At 44.6% G+C, this 18,795-nt stretch overlaps 2 protein-coding genes across 2 annotated transcripts in view; one reads left to right on the top strand and one right to left on the bottom strand.

Moving 5' to 3' along the window:
- Positions 1-18,795, bottom strand: part of LOC138589241 (low-density lipoprotein receptor-related protein 1-like) — an 82,417-nt gene that overhangs the window by 11,440 nt on the left and 52,182 nt on the right. The window contains exons 29-68 of the mRNA XM_069659440.1: positions 17,993-18,220; positions 17,702-17,880; positions 17,445-17,535; positions 17,159-17,308; positions 16,910-17,050; positions 16,702-16,830; positions 16,486-16,617; positions 16,236-16,370; positions 15,993-16,122; positions 15,718-15,844; positions 15,328-15,479; positions 15,041-15,165; positions 14,479-14,850; positions 10,006-10,195; positions 9,699-9,903; positions 9,421-9,613; positions 8,871-8,996; positions 8,646-8,774; positions 8,205-8,324; positions 7,879-7,992; positions 7,619-7,768; positions 7,403-7,525; positions 7,109-7,225; positions 6,861-6,989; positions 6,607-6,732; positions 6,342-6,482; positions 6,012-6,199; positions 4,916-5,099; positions 4,737-4,822; positions 4,525-4,644; positions 4,105-4,292; positions 3,767-3,972; positions 1,955-2,143; positions 1,536-1,684; positions 1,202-1,295; positions 997-1,113; positions 742-861; positions 519-641; positions 303-428; positions 77-193 (exon numbers count right to left, since the gene is read on the bottom strand). Coding sequence (XP_069515541.1) covers positions 77-193; positions 303-428; positions 519-641; positions 742-861; positions 997-1,113; positions 1,202-1,295; positions 1,536-1,684; positions 1,955-2,143; positions 3,767-3,972; positions 4,105-4,292; positions 4,525-4,644; positions 4,737-4,822; positions 4,916-5,099; positions 6,012-6,199; positions 6,342-6,482; positions 6,607-6,732; positions 6,861-6,989; positions 7,109-7,225; positions 7,403-7,525; positions 7,619-7,768; positions 7,879-7,992; positions 8,205-8,324; positions 8,646-8,774; positions 8,871-8,996; positions 9,421-9,613; positions 9,699-9,903; positions 10,006-10,195; positions 14,479-14,850; positions 15,041-15,165; positions 15,328-15,479; positions 15,718-15,844; positions 15,993-16,122; positions 16,236-16,370; positions 16,486-16,617; positions 16,702-16,830; positions 16,910-17,050; positions 17,159-17,308; positions 17,445-17,535; positions 17,702-17,880; positions 17,993-18,220 — 5,961 coding nt within the window. The remainder of the gene's footprint in view (positions 1-76; positions 194-302; positions 429-518; positions 642-741; positions 862-996; positions 1,114-1,201; positions 1,296-1,535; positions 1,685-1,954; positions 2,144-3,766; positions 3,973-4,104; positions 4,293-4,524; positions 4,645-4,736; positions 4,823-4,915; positions 5,100-6,011; positions 6,200-6,341; positions 6,483-6,606; positions 6,733-6,860; positions 6,990-7,108; positions 7,226-7,402; positions 7,526-7,618; positions 7,769-7,878; positions 7,993-8,204; positions 8,325-8,645; positions 8,775-8,870; positions 8,997-9,420; positions 9,614-9,698; positions 9,904-10,005; positions 10,196-14,478; positions 14,851-15,040; positions 15,166-15,327; positions 15,480-15,717; positions 15,845-15,992; positions 16,123-16,235; positions 16,371-16,485; positions 16,618-16,701; positions 16,831-16,909; positions 17,051-17,158; positions 17,309-17,444; positions 17,536-17,701; positions 17,881-17,992; positions 18,221-18,795) is intronic.
- Positions 12,256-13,293, top strand: LOC138589240 (galanin receptor type 1). Its single transcript, XM_069659439.1, has one exon. The coding sequence runs from the start codon at positions 12,256-12,258 to the stop codon at positions 13,291-13,293; it is 1,038 nt and encodes a 345-aa protein (XP_069515540.1).

Consider the following 18,795-nt stretch of genomic DNA (forward strand, 5'->3'; position numbering starts at 1 on the left):
GGAGATGTGAGTAAGTGAAACAAGATGAGTTAACAGATGTTGACAGTTTTGTCTCCAGGCTGAAAGAGACACATACTGCACTTGTCTTCATCCGAGTTGTCCCCACAGTCGTTGTCGTAGTCGCACTGCCAGCGGCCCGGCACACAGCGGTTGTTCTTACATCTGAACTGGTACGGCTCACACGTCCTCTCAGCTATTTAAATCACAGAAAATGTCACTGTCAATAACATGAAATAGAAAAACTGAATTGTTACAACACAGTTTGGAAACATCTTGACTCAACAAAGAGGATATATTCTTACCACACTCCTCTTTTGGTTCGTCAGACGCATCGCCACAGTCGTCCTCGCCGTCACACTTCCAGCGAGCAGGGATGCAGCGTCCTGAGTCTTTACAGCGGAACTCGTCTACACCGCAAGTCATCTGAGCTGGAGAGGGAAATATTCAGGGGTTAGTTCAATCGCTGGTCAGAGAGATTTCTCAAATATAAAAAATGCGAAATTTAACGGGAATCTTACTGCAGTTGGCGGGTTCGTCAGATCCGTCCACGCAGTCATTGTCGCGGTCGCACACCCAGACGCGAGGTATGCAGCGCTTGGTGATGGCACACTGGAACTGGGTGGGGGCACACGTGACCTCAGCTGCAGAAGGGAAGATTTATAGATATTACTATCAGAGTGGAAACTGTATTACATGTCATTTAACTCAAAGTACAAATGAAAGAAAGAAGCTTCTACTCACGACAGTCCTTCTCATCCTCTCCCTCCCCGCAGTTGTCCTGACCGTTGCAGCGGAAGATGCCCGGGATGCAGCGACTCGGGTGGGAACATTTGAACTGGCTGGGCAGGCACACGTGAATATCTGCAGTGCAAACAGTTGCATTAAGTGATTAACAATAAAGTGGTGATGGCAGCATTACAGGACAATAAAACAGGATGCAGATTATTAAAGATAATTAGATGCAGGAACATTGTATATCAAAAAAGGTAGACATACCGCAGTTGGCCTCGTCTGAGTTGTCCTGGCAGTCGTTGTCACCGTCACAGATGTAGGCAGGGTTGGTGCAGATGCCTGTGCTGCACTGAAACTGCCCTGGCCTGCATTTGAACTCAGCTGTCATAGAAAAAAAATTCAATTTTCAGGAACACAGTTTATGTAAAACTACGTAACAGAAATATTACACGCTGTTGTCAACGCTTACGGCAGTCTGCTGGCTCATCCGACCGGTCACCGCAATCGTCCTCAGTGTCACATTTCCACCAGAAAGGAATGCATTTGTCGTTCTTGCACACAAACTACATCAGAAAGAATGAATCAAAATATTGATATGTCATATCACAAGAGCTCTCCTTCAATGCTGTTGACAAAGCAGGAGCAGGCTACAGTAGCAGCAGGCAGCCAGCCAGCTGTCAATGAGTAATCAACAGGCCCAAGGAGTTAATCAAACAATACACAGCGAGACATGGAGATATAAAAAAATCCACTTATCAACACTCATATTTGCATCGACATTGGTGTTTGCACTTCCTCCTTACCTGGCTGGCTGTGCAGTTAGACATGCAGGTGCGCTGATCATTGGCCAGGTAGAAGTTAGTGGGACAGGCACACTTGTAGCCGCCTCCAGGAGAGAGGAGGCAGAGGTTACTGCAGCCGCCGTTGTTCGTCTGGCACGGGTGGTTGAGCACTGGAAAAGACACGGATGTGTTTTTCAGTTTAAGGCCAAGGTTCTGTTTGTTTTGAGTGTCTGTTTCCCCTGTTTTTGTGCCCCGACTGAACACAGCCCCCCCAGAAATACAAATATAATGTGTCCAAGAATCGTCTTCCCTTACACAGCCATCACTTTAGCCATAGTGTATAAAGAACTGAATATATACACAGTGAATGTCCTTGGATCAAAGTCCCAAACCTTTACTCATCTATCACCGCACGCTTCCTACAACAGTGTGCCTCTTACCCTCGGGCTGGCGATAGGGATGGTAAATGTGGACGTCCATGGGTCGATGCAGGGTGCTGATCAGCGTGGTCTTGTTGGTACCCAGACTCTTATGAGCTCTGTTGATGGACTTTGTCTCCCAGTCGGTCCAATAGATGTACTCCTCAAACAAAGTCATAGCAAATATGTGGGGGATGTCCTGGCTGAGAACTGCAAAGCAACAATCAGAGTGGTCAGATCCAGTAAATATGTAGCACTAAAGGGTTCTCATTGTGATCCTATTTTCATACAAATAGAGAAGTGTGCTACAGAGGTTTATAACAAAGAGAAACTTGCAGGACAGTCTTGCACTGTTTGTGTAAAACAGAGGCAGGGTGGGGTGCACAGCTACAGTGGCTCCACTATATCTGCGTGTTATGTAATGGGGCTCTACGCCTCATTAAGCTTTACACACTAATTGCACCTTTTCTGCTTACATATACCTCATTTCATGTGTTTGCCCCGAGTGATTGAGGCTGCTGCGTTATGGAAACACACCATTCATTTCTGTTGTAAAACAAACAATTCGAATACATCACACATGCATGGATCCGCACACGCGGGAGAACGTACATAAAGCTCAAACCATCTCCTTATAAGGTGAACATGTATGGATTGTAACAAGAGAGGTGCTTTAAACAACTAGTTGTTATGAAGTGACGGTTGTAGTTTTACAACATTTAAGTTAGATTAGCATGAAGCTCCCTTTGGAAAATACTTATCTGGAAACAAACAGACCGAGTCTTGCTCTGCAAACACACTCAAGGCCACTCTGATGTATTTATTGTGTGTGTTTGATGGGTGAATAACTACCTTGACACATCATTCATGCACTTACACCACCATACTTGTAAAGAGCTTCAGATGCTCTATTAAAAAAACATACATCAGTGTTGTGTTTCTGTTGAAACTTCTCTCTAACACATGATTTGGTAATACTGTAAACAATTCCATACACCCACAATTTTACATGATGTACATTCTTAATGCTCGGGATGATGGGATGCCACAGTTCTCTATGTGTTGAGCAGAGTTCAGCGAATGAGAACAATTTCAATACAAACGCCCGCTGCGCTCCAGAATTCCTCTGCACGCCTGGTTGGCTGACAATATCAACTATTGTAGCGAGTGTGCTGAACAACTGAGTGCTATGCAGACGTCATACACGCTTGAGGCCTCGCTAGTCCGAACAATCTCTTCTATTCAGGGTTTCTGGACTCCAGTGCAGCGGACTCAAATCTGACCTGGCTGCTTCTGCTTCAGTGGATCCCAAACAAGTGTACGTATGCATGTTGAGAGGAAACTCGTTCAGACAGTTCACAAGCCCATTAGCCTATCACTGTACGACATGTAGCCCCAGCTAAACTTTATCTGATTAAGATGAAGCCTCTGCATGTCCTTGTTTCAATACCATTATGATTTTTTATATAATAGTAATAGTTTATAATAGTTTCCTTTGTTAAGTGGACAAGACAAAAAACAGTTAAAGCTTTTCAAATGCCTTTTAGTTTTACTTAAAGGTCCAAATAAATGACAGCATGAAAACTGGTGCCCCGATCTTCTCACTCTGTGACCAGTGCGTGGCATTTGACAGTCTCCTTCCTCTTTCTGCATAATAACTTATGTTTAAACATCAAGCAAACCTCAATTTAAGATTCAAGAAAACATCAAGGAAGTACATTGTCAGAGTACCAGACTGTCAAAAATCCGGTGGCAAAGTGTGATCCTATTGGCCAAGTAACTCAAAGTGGTTAAAAAACGCTCTCTGTGTGTGCTTATGTCATGATCGTATACCTGTGTGTCTGTTGGTGCCATCCAGGCTGGCAAACTCGATATAGTCCTCCCTGGCGTCGGCCCAGTATATACGATCATTAATGAAGTCCAGAGTGAGTCCATTAGGCCATGTGATCTTATCCTCCACAATAACACTTCTGTTGGTGCCGTCCATCCCAATTCGACCAATGTGAGGGCTGTCGCCCCAGTCAGACCAGTACAGATACCTAACCAGTGAGGAAAAAGGATAGTGTTACAGCTACACTGGAGATAATCTTAATAAAATTAATCTTCAACTACAAATAAAGCTCAGAATATCCAGTTGACAGTGTTTTGATAATATAAGCTATGTTTCTTACCCATAGCGCACATCCACAGCCACAGCACGAGGTTCCCTCAGGCCACTGTTGACCAGCACGGTCCGGTATGCCCCGTTGAGTTTTGACACCTCGATGGTGTCTCGGCCTTTGTCACACCAGTACAAGTTGCCGCCAACCCAATCCACAGCCAAGCCATCTGGGTTACTCAGGGAGGTCCGGTGCAAAACCTGCAGGTCAGATACAAATTTGTATAAAAAGATAATGCTACAAAAAAATCACCAGCTTTTAAACCTTAAAATGTGGTAGAGAAATCTATTTAGATCAGGCTTAGAAAATGTACAACAAGAATTTCTTTCCTCATTTGTCTCCAAGGGGTTCCGTACTAGGCTGAGGATGCTAGTATCCACTGGTTTTAAGTATCACTATAGCTCAGATTTCCACCAAGATATCCTCACTGACCTCCATGTTGCTTCCATTCATATGCATGCGTCGGATCATGCTGCCCTGAGTGGTCACATCTGTCCAGTAGATCATCTGCTCTGCATAGTGGAAGTCCAATGCCACAGCATTATTCAGACCCTGAAACAGATGCATTATTAACAGGTGTTAACAGAGAGAATTTAAACTTTTTGAGTTGCAGCTGGTCAAACTGTAGAAGTAGCGTGTCTCACCTGTTTGATAAGAGTGTAGTTGGAACCATCCAGGTTGAGTTTTCTCAGGTAGTACCGGTTGGCAAAGATCAGGTAGGGCTCCTCTTCTGCAAACACAGCGCAGACAGAGAACATATGCCTCAGGTTTGAATTGGCAAGAGCAAACAGCAAAATGCAAATTACACACAAGCATGCGTTACCCGATGTGGACTTGCAGATGGTGGGGTCATTGGGGCTGAGTTCAAAGCCATCCACGCAGAGACAGTGGAAGCTGCCGTGTGTGTTGATGCAGCGCTGAGAGCAGGGGTAGGTGGTTGTGCACTCGTCTATGTCCACACACGTCTTCCCATCCCGCTTGAGCTGGAAACCAGGGTGACACCTGCACTGAAGGGGCCAAGAGCACATGAGATGTGTCAAAAATCTCACAGCTCACAGCCACTGACACTTCTGAGTGTGGATCAATCTGCCATCGCCTGTCACAAAACCACTGTCACATGTGATGCTTTTCTTCTCTCAGCAAAAGTGTAATATTTGCTCAATTCTTGCATCAAGTTGTAATAATATCTCAACTCTGTCATGAAATCCAGTTGCTGCTGTCAAATCAAAGCTGCATAAATAGCTTTGAATCTAATTGTATTACAACAGAGCGAGTGGGTAAAAGATAAGCTGACACCCAATGTGCTTCTACAATAAGTGGCATGAACATTATCTTCTCACATTTCATGGTAAATAAAACATTTATTAATTACAAGTGGAAATCAAATTGAACTCTCCTTTCTCCTAAGCAGATGTGTTTTGAAAGAACTCCAGCGCACAGTGTTACCCGTCCATATTTTCAGTATACTAAGCCGATAAAGGCACAAAGAAAATCACACAACCGGGCGAATCAGCGACAGTGACGTTATACACAATCTGAATGCGAACGTTCAACAAACACTGACTAAATCTGCAATACCCTCAACACCCCCACCAGCTCATCGAGAATTCTTTTGGTGTGCAAATTGTTCCTTATCATTTTTAAATGAAGCTCCGACCTCAGCCTCAAAACCACAAACACGAGAGTTCACACGGAGTTCATGCTGTTCTAAAACTGGCCTCCTACTTTGAAGAAAAAGAGCAAACACAAATCCTCCATAACTCTGCATGCACCCCATGTGTCTGTGAGGTAACTTTGTTCCTATTACATGTCTAATTTCTTGGCCTATTATTGTGAATTTATGAAGCAGTTTGATTTCTTTTAGTTGTTCTTGTAAAATGCTGACAAAAGTAGTAAAACGCCCAAATTAGATGGCTTACCTTGAAGCCAATCTTGAGGTCATCGCAGAGCTGCGAGCAGCCGCTCAGCTTACTGTTGAGACACTCGTTGATGAAGCAGTTGAGTTCATCCGAGCCGTCGCCGCAGTCATCGTTACGGTCACACAGCAGAGTCTCATTCAGACACTTCCCGTTACGGCACATGAAGGCTGACTCATTGCAAATCCTCTCTGAAATCATAAACAAATGCCATTTTGCATTAGTGTCATTTTTTAGACAGGACAGCCTGTTCTGAATAAAATATGACTCATACTTAAAATGTACGAGGGGAAATAACAGTTATAGAGGAAAAATGGTGATTATAATCCCCACCTGAGTCGGTGCAGCGTGGGTTCTTGGGAGCCTCATCAGAGCGATCCTGGCAGTCAAACTCTCCGTCACACTCCCACTTCTTCTGGTTGAGGCAGCGGCCGTTGGCACAGCGGAACTCATCTGGACCACATGTCGGGTACTCTACACCAGAACAAGAGTATGTGTGTTATTAACCTCAACCTCCGCTGACAGAACAATCCAAGAAAAAAAAATCACAGAACATTTTCTCTCACGGTCTGCTTTTTTACGATTTAAACACACTCACCACATTCAGGGGATTCGTCCGAGCCGTCGGAGCAGTCGATGTCATGATCACACACAAAGTGCTTGGGGATACACTGCCTGTTCTGGCACATGAACTCATTCTCATCACAAGTGCTGTTGGTGTACACTAGGAGTGGAAAAGAAAAACACACTGTGGTTAATGGACATGGAACTTGGAGTGAGTCTTTTTGTCCAATCACGACACAAAGACGACAGAATTTCCATGGAGTTATTATGTAATCTTGTCCCACTCACTGCAGCCAGCCTTGACACTCTCATCAGCTCCATCAGGACAGTCCTTGTCTCCATCGCACTTCCATCGTTGAGGGACGCACATGTGTGAGCCAGGACACTGGAAAGCCTCAGGACTGCAGGTCTTTGATTCTGTGAGAACATTATAGGAAAGTTAGATGATGACATAACATCAAATGCATTCAAATGCCTCGGCTGGGCGTGGGAAAAAGCGCTTTTACATTAGTGAAAGAAAGTAATATGTCACTTACTGCATTTCTGGTCCTCATCAGAGCCATCACCACAGTCATCAGAGCCGTCACACACCCAGTGGCTGGAAATGCAGCGGTGGTTTCCACATTCAAATTGGGTGGATGTACAAAATTTGTCTGCAAGGAATGGCAAAGAGGACTCAGCTTTTTGGACACATTATTTAATTTACTGTAACCGTAAGTCATGTTTTTCCATGTGCAGGGTGAAACCAAAGAAAAACAGTCTGCTTTTTCTGGCATGCTTTGTGTTTTCTAAAACAAGGGTATTAGAGGACAGCTTCGTAGCCGACTGACCACAGTGTGTCTCATCTGCTCCGTTCTCACAGTCGTTCTCCTTATCACAGGTCCAGCTCATAGGAATGCAGCGACCACTTGGACAAGCAAAGAAGTTCACCGGACATTTAAGCTTCCTTTTATCTGCAAGCCAACAGGAAAAAAAAACATTTTGTGGAACATTTGACAATAAATGAAAAGCTGGAAGCATTTTACAAAGGAAACAGAGCATCAAACCTGGGCAATTTCTCTCATCTGAAAAGTCTCCACAATCGTTGTTGCCGTCACAAACCCATGAGGACAGATAACACAGAGTAGTCTTCTCGCAGCTCTGGAAGGAGGCTCCTTTCACTCCCAGGCGGAAGAAACGGGAGCAATCGGTTGGTTCTAAGGATAATAGTAATTTCCCCAGGTGAATCCCATTCTTTTCAAAGCACAGAAAAGAGCCAGTTTTCCCCTTTAACTATTTCTCCCAATCATTAGAGTACTTTACTTACGGCAGTTCATTTCATCACCAGCATCCTCACAGTTGACCACCTGGTCACAGCGGCTGTAGTTGGAGATACAGCTTCCGTCTTTGCACTGGAACTCTCCTGGTTTGCACAGCGTGACTGCAGGAAGCACGAGAGTTTTCACAAATGGGGAGCAAGTGCATCTTCACAAGCAAACACAACCTCCTTCTCATTAGTCAACATTGCTAGTACTTATATACAGCGGCCCTATCACAAAGCATCTCAAGAGGTGAACAAGTAAATGAGAAACTGGCATCATAGAAAAAATCTAAAACCTGCAGCACTGATAGCAGGCTAACGGTGTAACTTACTGTTGCAGGGGAGCTCGTCTGAGTGGTCACCGCAGTCATCCGTGCCATCACACCAGAACTGGTGGCCGATACAGCGGCCGTTCATGCAGCGTCTGTAGCCTTTCTTGCAAAGTCGATTGGCTGTGTAGAAACAGCAGTTGGTTAGAGTTAGCTGAAGTCTAAATATGGGCCAATCTACAAATTCACTATTGAATAAATGAAACTAAATCCTAAAATTCTGCCAAGCACAACATTTCTTTATTCCCCTGTAGTCATTTTTCACTCAGCTATTCTATAGTCACACATAAGCCCTCACACTCCTCAGGAATAATAATTTGTTGTATTTGTGCACTCATCCAAAACTGCTTTAAAAATTGCCCATAACTAATTATCTGCAAATGATGAAATATGATTGATGACCTTTGGCAGCTCATTGCTCACTAACTAATAGCCCTCACTCACCACAGTAGGACTGCTTCTCATCAGATTTGTCCTTGCAGTGGGCCATGCCGTCACAGGTCAGGCTGTAGTTGATACAGTCGCCGTTGCCGCACTCAAAGTCATCCACACTTCCACATGACATGTTCAGCGCTGGTGAAGAAGAACATTTGGAATTCATCAACATATTCACCAAGAGGAGGCTTTGTTAACTTATATCCTTTATTGATTGAAGAGTTTCTCTCTTACAAGAGCAGGTGTTGTCTTCAAGGAGTTGTCTGTCACCACGGCAACTGCAGTTGACGCGCCCATCGGATGTGGGAAGACACAGGTCCTGGCACCCTCCGTTATTTATTCGGCAAGGAGAGAACTCACCTAAAGAACACACAACACAGGAGGGTTTTAAGGTTAGTAAAGTCAGGTGTGATTTACTCATAGACATCTCTCCTCTGCATGTTTAATGATTGACAGAAATATATGAAGTCACTTAACTCTGACACACTGACAAAGAAGATCAACTACTTAGCATGGACATTTTTGTACTCTTTCATAATTTACAACATAACAAGACGAACTATTACAGCCATGCTAGCAGCTTTGTGGGGCTAAATGCCAACATTACAGTTAATCCAGGGCAGGACATGTCTGTGCCAAATTTAAGCGCAACCCATGCAATACTTGTTGAGGTACTTCAGTCTGAACTATAGTGCTGGACAGAACAAAATGGCTATCCTTAGTGCCACGAGTCTGGCTAACAAACACAACAAACTCTACAGAGACTTCAGTGAATAACACTTACAGCTGTTGGTGTCGTTAGCCACAGCAACAATGCCCATCGGCTGCTGAGGGATGTCAGCACGCAGCACCTTCATGTCTCCTCCCGTGTATTTGTCCGCTCTGAGGACGGCCCTCCTCACCCAGTCGGTCCAGAAGATGTAGTCTCCATACACAGCCAGGCCAAACGGATGCACAGGCTCATTCTTCAACAGGACCTGAAGCAGAAAGATAAAGGCATCATTTCACAGAACGCTGAAGTCTAAGTCAACACTTTGACGCAGCTTCTATTCAGAGCCTTACATAACGGCTGCTCCCGTCATATTCGCAGCGTTCGATCTTGTCCAGCGTGGCATCAGAGAAGTAGAGTTTTTCAGCGCGGTGATCGATAGCCAGGCCGTTGGGAGTTCTGATGTCGTTGCCGATGATTATAAGCACATTGGCTCCATTCAGAGAAGCCCTCATGATGCTGGGAGCCTGCTCATTCCAGTTGGTCCAGAACATGAGACTGTAGTGGGAAGGACACACACAATGATGTACAGAGGTTAAGGTTGACTGAACTGAGTTTTGGAAGTGGGACCTGAGCTAAACACAACCATCAGTGACTCACTCCTGACACTCGTCCAGCACAAAAGCTCTGGGGTGGTCTTCTCCAGACATGGTGACCACCGTGTCGCGGTTATAGGCCACAGTGCGGCTCTGGTCCACCGTGTGGCGAGTGATTGTTGAGGTTGTGTAACTCGTCCAGTAGAGAGTGTCCCAACCCCGGTGGTACGCCAGACCCTCAACTGACCCTACATCTGCGGAAGAGAGAGGACAGAAGTTCGCCCAGGGTAAATATTCTGGACCCATGATGCTTTGCTGACTCTTTTATTGTTTTGGTCCAGCCAAAAGGCTCGAGAAAAACAAACTCTTTTTATTTAGCTATAAAAAACATCACCTCTCGGGTGTTGCTTTAACGAGGACCTCAAGTGAGAATTCAAAAAATCATTGCCATAGTTTTACAAGTTATCCCGATGGTTAACTCTCTGACACTTTATTAAAAAGGCCGTGTGGGAAGCTTTTAGAGTTCTTCCCATATTGCCACATTAGTTCATGAAAGCTGAAACTCTGTGAGGAAAAAAGGAAAAAGGTTGAAAAGAAAAGTGAAAAAGAAAGACTGAAATAGAAGTGGTATCACACCGAGCAGAGTATGCACCATGCCTGCTGTGTCTGGAGAGAGTTTAAAGAGTGCGTATCATCCTGTCATTTCATGGCTGGCTGCCTGCACATACAAATACAGCTCCCTGTGGACACTCTCATTCATGGCCACTTCTTGTTCTGGGAAGAAAACCGCCGCTGGAACAGCTTGAGTCACTTTAAGGACATGATCCAGGGTGAAGAAGTCAGCCATGAATGGTAAAGTTTAAGCAGCTGCTCTCAATATCCATCGTCCTTTTATCCTGCGACCCCCTCGCTCACAGTACAAACAGCAGTATTAATGTTTTTATTTGTGGTGCCTACAGGTCATCACGGAAAAGGGCACCATACTACAGCCCAGCAGGCTCCAAGGTGTGCATCCAACTGTTCTTGGTCACACTAGCAACCACTTTTATGACCACTTACATGAAACAATAAAAAGCTGAACACTCCATGCAACTGTTTGTTCAGCGCTGAAAGTCATAAATCGCCCTTTAATTCACGTTTTAGATGAGTTACAAAGTGGCATAATCAACCTTTAAGCAGGACAATTGAAGGCTGAAAACCTTGTTAACCAACCTGAATGCAACTTAATCGCCAGAACGTAATAGAGAGAGCCATGCACACAAACATATCCTAACTTTTCTCAACAACGATCACGCTGTACAGAACAGACACAAGAAAAGGGTTTACTCTAGAAGCTAAGTGCTTCGATTAAGGGAAGATCACGCAGTGGAAGGGATAAATAAAATAGGTTCAAGACAGGATTATGTAACAAGAAACTCCCCTCCCCTTTACTACATCAGTCCAGTCCCTAGTTACTGTGCAAACATGGGTGAAAACCAATTGTGAAGACCATTACAACTCAGAATAGAACCTTTCCGACAACCACAGGAGCAGTACAGGAACACAAGTGACAGCTTTGAATTTCTAAGCTTCTGTTACCATCCACTTTGATGGCATTTTTTTTGCAGATTGTCCCCGAAGGGCTTCGAAATGGACAAGGTGCCTCCAGCCGCGATGACCACTTAGCATCAAGTAGCATTGACTGCTTTTAAAGTGGAATGTCTGTTAGCAACCGCTGGGATGAATTTATTCACTGTTGCCTGGTTTCAAGGAATCGATGCAGCGGCGGAGTAACAACTGCAATGACATCTCCCCGGTTTTGATCCAGCCTGCTCTTCCTTGGATTGTGAAGAACATGCTGATGCAGCCAAGGAAAAGTCAGAGTGAAAGGACGGCGCTTAAAGCTCATGTTTCTGTGATGCTTTCGGAGTGAAGGCGGAAAAGAGCGCAACATTTTAGGATATACTTTTCTGGGACCAGGACAACTTTTCTTTTTCAGGGAATTACCTTATTCTGACAGATAATAACCGACTGTTTATTTTTGCAGATCACATTTACAACTGCAATCTACAGTTTCCTTTCTAGTTTCCTCAAGTGCACAGATTATAAATGCCAAAGAAGAAGTCAACTGACTGGTGTGATCTTAACTGCTTAACTAATTGCTATCTTTTTGAGAGCACTTAATGGAGCGTGGGCATACCCTTGATTAATACAATAAGGACATAAACTGGAGCCAGCTCATGCATCACTCTGACACTGTGTGAACACGTCGCTCTGATGCTTTAATTTAACAGACCATTAGATTAATTACTCAGTAGACTTTTATTGTGAATGCATGGAGACCTTGGAAGAGCAAGTAAACGGAAGCAGCCTTGGCCAAATCATAAGGGCAGATGAGGATTTGATTAAAGCCATAGTGCCCATCCTGGATGGAATAATTCTGGTGACCGGCCTGGTGGGCCAAACTCTGGTCATCACCATTCTTACAGGCAGGAGGAAGAAAGAAAATCAACCCCCGCACGGTACAGACACCCTGCTGCTGGCTCTGAGTGCGGCCGACCTGCTGCTGCTGCTCTGCCTGCCCTTCCACACCTCTGCAATCACTCTGGGCTTCTGGCCCTTCGGCAGCTTCCTGTGCAAGGCCATCAGCTTCCTGGGTGTGGCCTGCTCGGCTGCTTCAGTCTTTACCCTGGCAGCTTTGGCTGTGACACGTTACCTCACAGTGGTTCATCCAACCTGGGCATACCGATCGAGAATGCACCGGCGCATAAAGCTGACAGTCGCTCTGCTCTGGGTCCCTGCCTCGGCTTTGGCTGCACCACAGTTTGCCTTCCGCACAGTCAGCACGTCCAGCTCCGTGTACTGCTTTGCCTTCCTGTCTGACTTCAGCCAGCTGATTTACAGCATCGCCCTCTTCCTGTGTGGCTTCGCTCTACCACTAGGCATCATCGTATTGATGTACGCCAAGATCTACTGTTTTCTGCGACATGCACGGCTGCTGGGGAACGCTCCACAGCTGGAGCGCTACCAGAGCCAGGTCACTCACACTTCAGCTCTCCTGGTCCTGGTCTTCACTCTGCTCTGGCTGCCCTCCTATGCCCTCATGTTCTCATTCATTGGCGGAAACATTACAGGCTTAACTGGCTACAATACCATTGCCATCCTGGCCAGGCTGCTGGCATCCTCAGTTGCAGTGGTAAACCCTGTTCTCTATGGGTTCATGTCTCAGAAGTTTAGACGAGATTTATTAGAACTGGGGAAAGAGCGCTGGGCTTGGTGCAAAGGCTGTCTGACTGGTTGCCCTCATGTTATTGGCAGAGACATGGTGCAGCCTTTTGAGCTGGACACAACCTCAGATGGAGGACAAAACTGACTGTGGCCAGAATAAAACACTGCTACCTCATTACTTACTTGTTCCCTGAACTCGGGCTAAGTTATATGGCTTAAAAAATTGATATTAATAAGAATATTTTACAATATCTGTATATTTTTTGATAAAGCTATTTGGAAATGTACGTAAGCTCACAATACTGCAATACTGTAAAGTGCCATGAACTTCAATTGTGATGTATTAAATCAGTTAAAATCTCTCCATACTTTTGTTTGTCTTAGTAAGAAGCTAATTTGTAGTCAGGTGACCGCTGATGGGAGTCTGGATGTCATTACGGCACATTATGTTCCTCCTGCTTTTGCTCTCCACACGGACTGTTTTTCCTGCATACGCCGCAGCCTGCTGATACGTGATTGGTCAATATTACTCAGACTACAAGAGCACTAAAAACGAAAACCAGAAGACTTCTATTTCTATGTAGAATCTGTAAGTAGAGATTATGATTCCACTTACTCTGCTACACTAAATTATTATATTATAGATTGCTAAGTATTATCTGGGAATAATAAACTCCATAAACCTGGCCTGTATAAAATTCTCCTTTTACTTGAATATTTCTGTAACTGGATGTTGAAAAACAAGCCGTCTTTTTCACAAGTTGTTCAAACCTGTGATCTCTGCACAGATATATACACACAGGAAAGCACAGGAAGACAAGTGTGATGTGCATGGGCTTACTATCAAAGAATAAATGCTCTGAATATTGCCTGCTAAGAACAGCTTTAGTCCAGGGATTTTAAAAGTCATGCTTTGGATGGAGTTCAACAACCTACTCGTGAATCATTTAAAGTGGGATTCAAAATGAGACTTCAGTGCTGAAACAAACAAAAAGCACAGTGTGAGTGGGTGTTTGTGGGTGCCAGTGTGTCGTCTTCAAGTGGCAGCTCTAAGTGATGTCAATCTCCTCTAGTTGAGAAGTTGCAGCTGTGTGTACATTACAGAGGATCCTCCCGGGTGCTTGTGTAGTCAAAAAGTGTGATGATGGCTGTTTACAGTGTCGAGGAGACGAGAGACAACATTCAATTATTAATGGACGGATTAAAAGAAATGGTAGCACGAGAAACTGCTGAAAATGAAGTAGACAGACAGAGCGGTGCTTAAGAGGGTTTTGTGAATTTCCCAGGGTGCTGAAAAGAAACGACATGTGATTGATGACCCTGTACTTACTGTCAACCACAATCTTGCGGTCGGTGCCATCATCATTGATCTGCTGGATGTTGCCAAAGTGGATGTCACTGAAGAAGACGCGGTTGGCTCCCTTCCCTCCACCGCCGTGATAATCAAAGCTAAGGGCGATGACGTTCCTCATGTGGTCGGGGTCCTCAAACGGCTTTATTGGCGCATTAAGGTTTGTCTCATCCGACAGGTGGATGCTCTTCAGAATAGTACGCTCCGAGTACAGCAGGTATCCATCATAGTCTCGACAACTGCGGTTGTCCTCTGCGAGCATGCCGTGAGCGCACGCGCAGGTGTGATGCGTGTTGCCTTGGAAAAGACACAGCTGTTCACAACCGCCGTTGTTTTTGCAGACGTTGGTACCTGAGGAGAGGATGACAACTTTATTACGTTTTACTTACTGTGTGGGTTAATTTTTGCTTACATGTAAGGATCAATTCAAGACAGCCCACTGTTATTTTCAAGACATTTTTGAAAGATTTTATAGCAAATAACAACAATTTTGGGGGGGTTTGTTCTAGTTTAGGATCGTGTGTGTTTTTTGTGTTAATACCTTGCTGCCTGGCCCTGTTGAAAACCTTAATGTCTTTCAGCTGAACGCCAATGCCGGTCCTGAGCTGCACAGCATCGGTAGCGTTGTCTTTGCTGCCTCTCTTAATGGAGCCATTGGCATGAGTCCTAAACAACAGACAACAACACTGTGAGCCAATTAACAGCACAATACAAAATGAAATCTTTCCACATGATTTAAAAGCCGTCATGCATAAACAAGTACGGCCAGATAATACAGCCGTGGAAAAAGATGGTTCAATAAACGAGTTAATTAACCACTGAACTGACCTGTCACTCCAATAGATGTACCCCTCAAAAACAGACACAGCAAACATGTCCATGTTGTTGTTAGCCAGCACCAGCTCCCTGTTCTCTCCCGTCTCCAGGTTGATACGTTCAATCTTGTCTGTACGGGCATCGCACCAATACAGCATATTGTCCTGCAGAGACACAGCAGACATAAAACGTGTTGATTATTCAGAGGAAGATCACGTATTTAAATTAAATTAATCCAAAAAATGTATGAGGGAGACCCGCTGTTACACTGTTAATGCATCAGAAGTCATTCTAATGCACCTTTAAGCCTGTTTCTTACAGTGAACACATAAACTACCCTCTTATAATAATGACAAATTCGTTTATGAAGGCAAGTGCTGTGATGTCAGCTATGGCCCCCACCTCGTAGTCAACGGAGATTCCATTGGGCCAACTGATGCTCTGGTTGACCAGGACCAACCTCTGGGTGCCGTCCAACCTTGAGCGCTCAATACGAGGGTACTGACCCCACTCAGTCCAGAACAGATACCTGCACACAGGGACACACGTGAGGTGATTAAAAAGTGCGACTTAGGTGGAACTTGCCATGTAGTTTCAACTGTGCTACCATATTTCCAAACACCTAAAGGCAACAGTTTCGCAGACGGCAGAATTAATGTGTTGGCACGGAGCCTTACCCTTTCACTGGGTGGACAGTGATGGCTCTGGGCTTGTCCAGGCCCTGGGAAATGACTACATAGCGGAAGGAGCCATTTAGCCGGGCCACCTCGATCACATCAAAGCCCTGGTCAGTCCAGTAAATATTCCCTATAAAAGAACAGCGAAGCAAATCAGCTATGTGCTCATGTATCTGTGCTTGTGTGATTGTGTAATATGAACAAGTGAAATAAAACAGGATTACTAATCCTTAATGACCAGACCTGCTATCCAGTCAACAGTGATGCCCTCTACCCTGCCGATGCCGTTGGTGACGACATCTTCTCTCCATGTCTGGTCTCTCTTCGCCCTGCTGATGGTGCTCAGGCCCATGTCCACCCAGTAGATGGTGTCATTCTCTGAAAACAAAGAGTCCTTCTGTGTCACCCTATAAATACTCTCTGAGAGAATGACAGCTTAAAATGTCACTCAGGCAAAAGCATCCAGTCACTGACGTCTCTCAGTGTCACTCACCAGCGTGGAAGTCGATGCCGACAGCCAGAGAGGTGCCAGACACCGGCACCAAGGCATCAGATTTGTCTGCTGGGTCGAGTGGGATTCCTCTGATTCCCTCGTGAACAGAGTAAAGCAGGAAAGAGCCCATACCTGCTCAGATAAAGAACAATATGATGTTGTTAAAGGACACATTCCTACTGCATGTGGGACTGCGTCTGTGAAGCAGGGTCTTACCTTCACAGGACTGCTGTCCTGTCTTGAGGCTGTATCCAGCAGTGCACATGCAGGACCTGGTTGTTGGTGATGTGGGCAGACACAGCTGGGAGCAGTCTCCATTGTTGTTACTGCACAGGTTGATACCAGCTGAAGAGAAAGGAGATCAGTGAGGCGCAATAAGAAAAAAAAAATTTCTTTTTTTTTTTTTTCACGTGGTATTTCTTACCTTTCTGCACATCCTCATCATAGACCCTCATGTGCATCATAGGGGAGGTGTTGTTTCGTAAAACCTTCCAGTTTCCTCCATCTTTCCTGTCACATGTTCCTATCTGGTCGGTTCCCTGGTCTGCCCACCACAGCTTGTCTCCTACAGGTAGAGAAACAAGTTATCCCTCCCACATTGGCTAAACATTCAGATGTCTTCGGAATATACGCATCAATATTATGTAACTTTAAAGATTATTTTTCAACTCACCCATAATAGCCAGTGCTGTTGCCTTGGTAAGTTTCCCTTTAACACCTTCCAGGATCTCCAGTTTAGTCCCATCCAGCTGACAGCGATTAATGGTGCTGTTTCCTGAGCTGATCCAGTACAGCTGCTCATTTTCATAGTCAATAGAGAGGCCTGTGTGGAAAGAATAATGATGCTATAATACATAAACATCTCTTACACTAACATGCCTAATCTTTGCTTTCAACCTGTCCAGTTAAAAAGACATTCAGTATTATGTCATATTTTCAGTAGGGGTACATCTGCTCACCTACTGGTCCTTTCTGATTGGTGAAAAGAGTGGTGAGGTTGCTACCATCCATGTTGGCCATGCTTACGTTGTCACCATCAGTCCAGTACAGCTTCCTGTGGAGGGACATGAATGTTATGAGAGGGGCTAAAAGAGCAGAGTCTGTCTCATCATCACAGTCATCAAAGACTTCGTCACTGAGGGTTATAAAATGAAATGGAAAACAGAGATTTCAGCATCAGAGAGCTCAGCCCTAAATAAGAGAAAGAGGAGAAAACTTGCCCCAGTAGAGGATGCGCCACCAGACAGTGGGGCTTGTCTAAGCCCTGTATGACAGCATTCTTGAAGGACCCGTCCAATCTGGCCACATTGATCTGCTTCTTATGGGCATCGTAGCTGGTCCAGAAGAGGTTTCTAGACACCCAGTCAACTGCCAGCCCGTGAGCGTTGGGAAGGTCTAGGAATTGTTAGAACAACAATGGGAAAGGTTAGGATTTAATATAATCTTCAGACTGATACAGAAAGTGATTTTTAATCTAAATGCAGACATTTCTGTATTTAGCTCTTACAAGCAGACACAACCGTCTCCACCCCTGTGCCGTTAATGAAAGCTCTTTTGATGATCTGTGTTCGGACATCTGACCAGTAGATGCGCTGCTCCACAGCATCGTAGTCCACCACTGTCACGTTGTCTATGTCCAGCACGGTGAAGGAGATGATGTAGTTGTAGTAGGGGTTGTCTATGTCGACACCCCGGATCTCAATCTGACGAGCATACAGGAGGAACTTGCGGGACTCTGGAAGAAAAAAACAACAACAAAGAATATGAATGATTTTAATAACCTCTGTTGCACTTTCATAAATTATTCGGTTATCTCCAAATGAAGGGAAGAATGAAAGGAGGAACGAAGAAAAAACTCATACAGAACAGGTAGGCAGCTTTTCTAACTTAACTACCTTTTTACAATAACTTCGCTTGATAGAAACCCCCTTGTTCAAGAATGTTGTGATTAAATTCACACAACTTTAACTCAGTTTCAGTAAAGGATAAATTCATGGTTTGGTCTCTGATCCCTGTGAATTCCTGCCTTAATGGGTAATACATCAGATGTCCTCTAATCCAATTATCCTTGAATCTACACTGCTGAGATGAGGATTGCTCTGTAGAATGCTTAACGTTTACACACATGCACACAAATTCCTCCTCAGAAACATCATGAATCCACCGATGAAACCACAAAGCAATAAATGAAGACCTCAGCACATCACTTGTGACAGTCTCCTCAATGAAATGAAATGGAAATGAAAGTGAAGAAGGCCCGGTGGCACAAACAGAGGGGATGTAATCAGATCTTCTGTCACAAGAGATGAC

This window comes from Semicossyphus pulcher, unplaced genomic scaffold (genome assembly GCF_022749685.1).
Source record: "Semicossyphus pulcher isolate SPU_LCO1_2020_fin unplaced genomic scaffold, fSemPul1.0.p SCAF_13, whole genome shotgun sequence".
In the NCBI taxonomy this organism is placed as follows: Eukaryota; Metazoa; Chordata; class Actinopteri; order Labriformes; family Labridae; genus Semicossyphus; species Semicossyphus pulcher.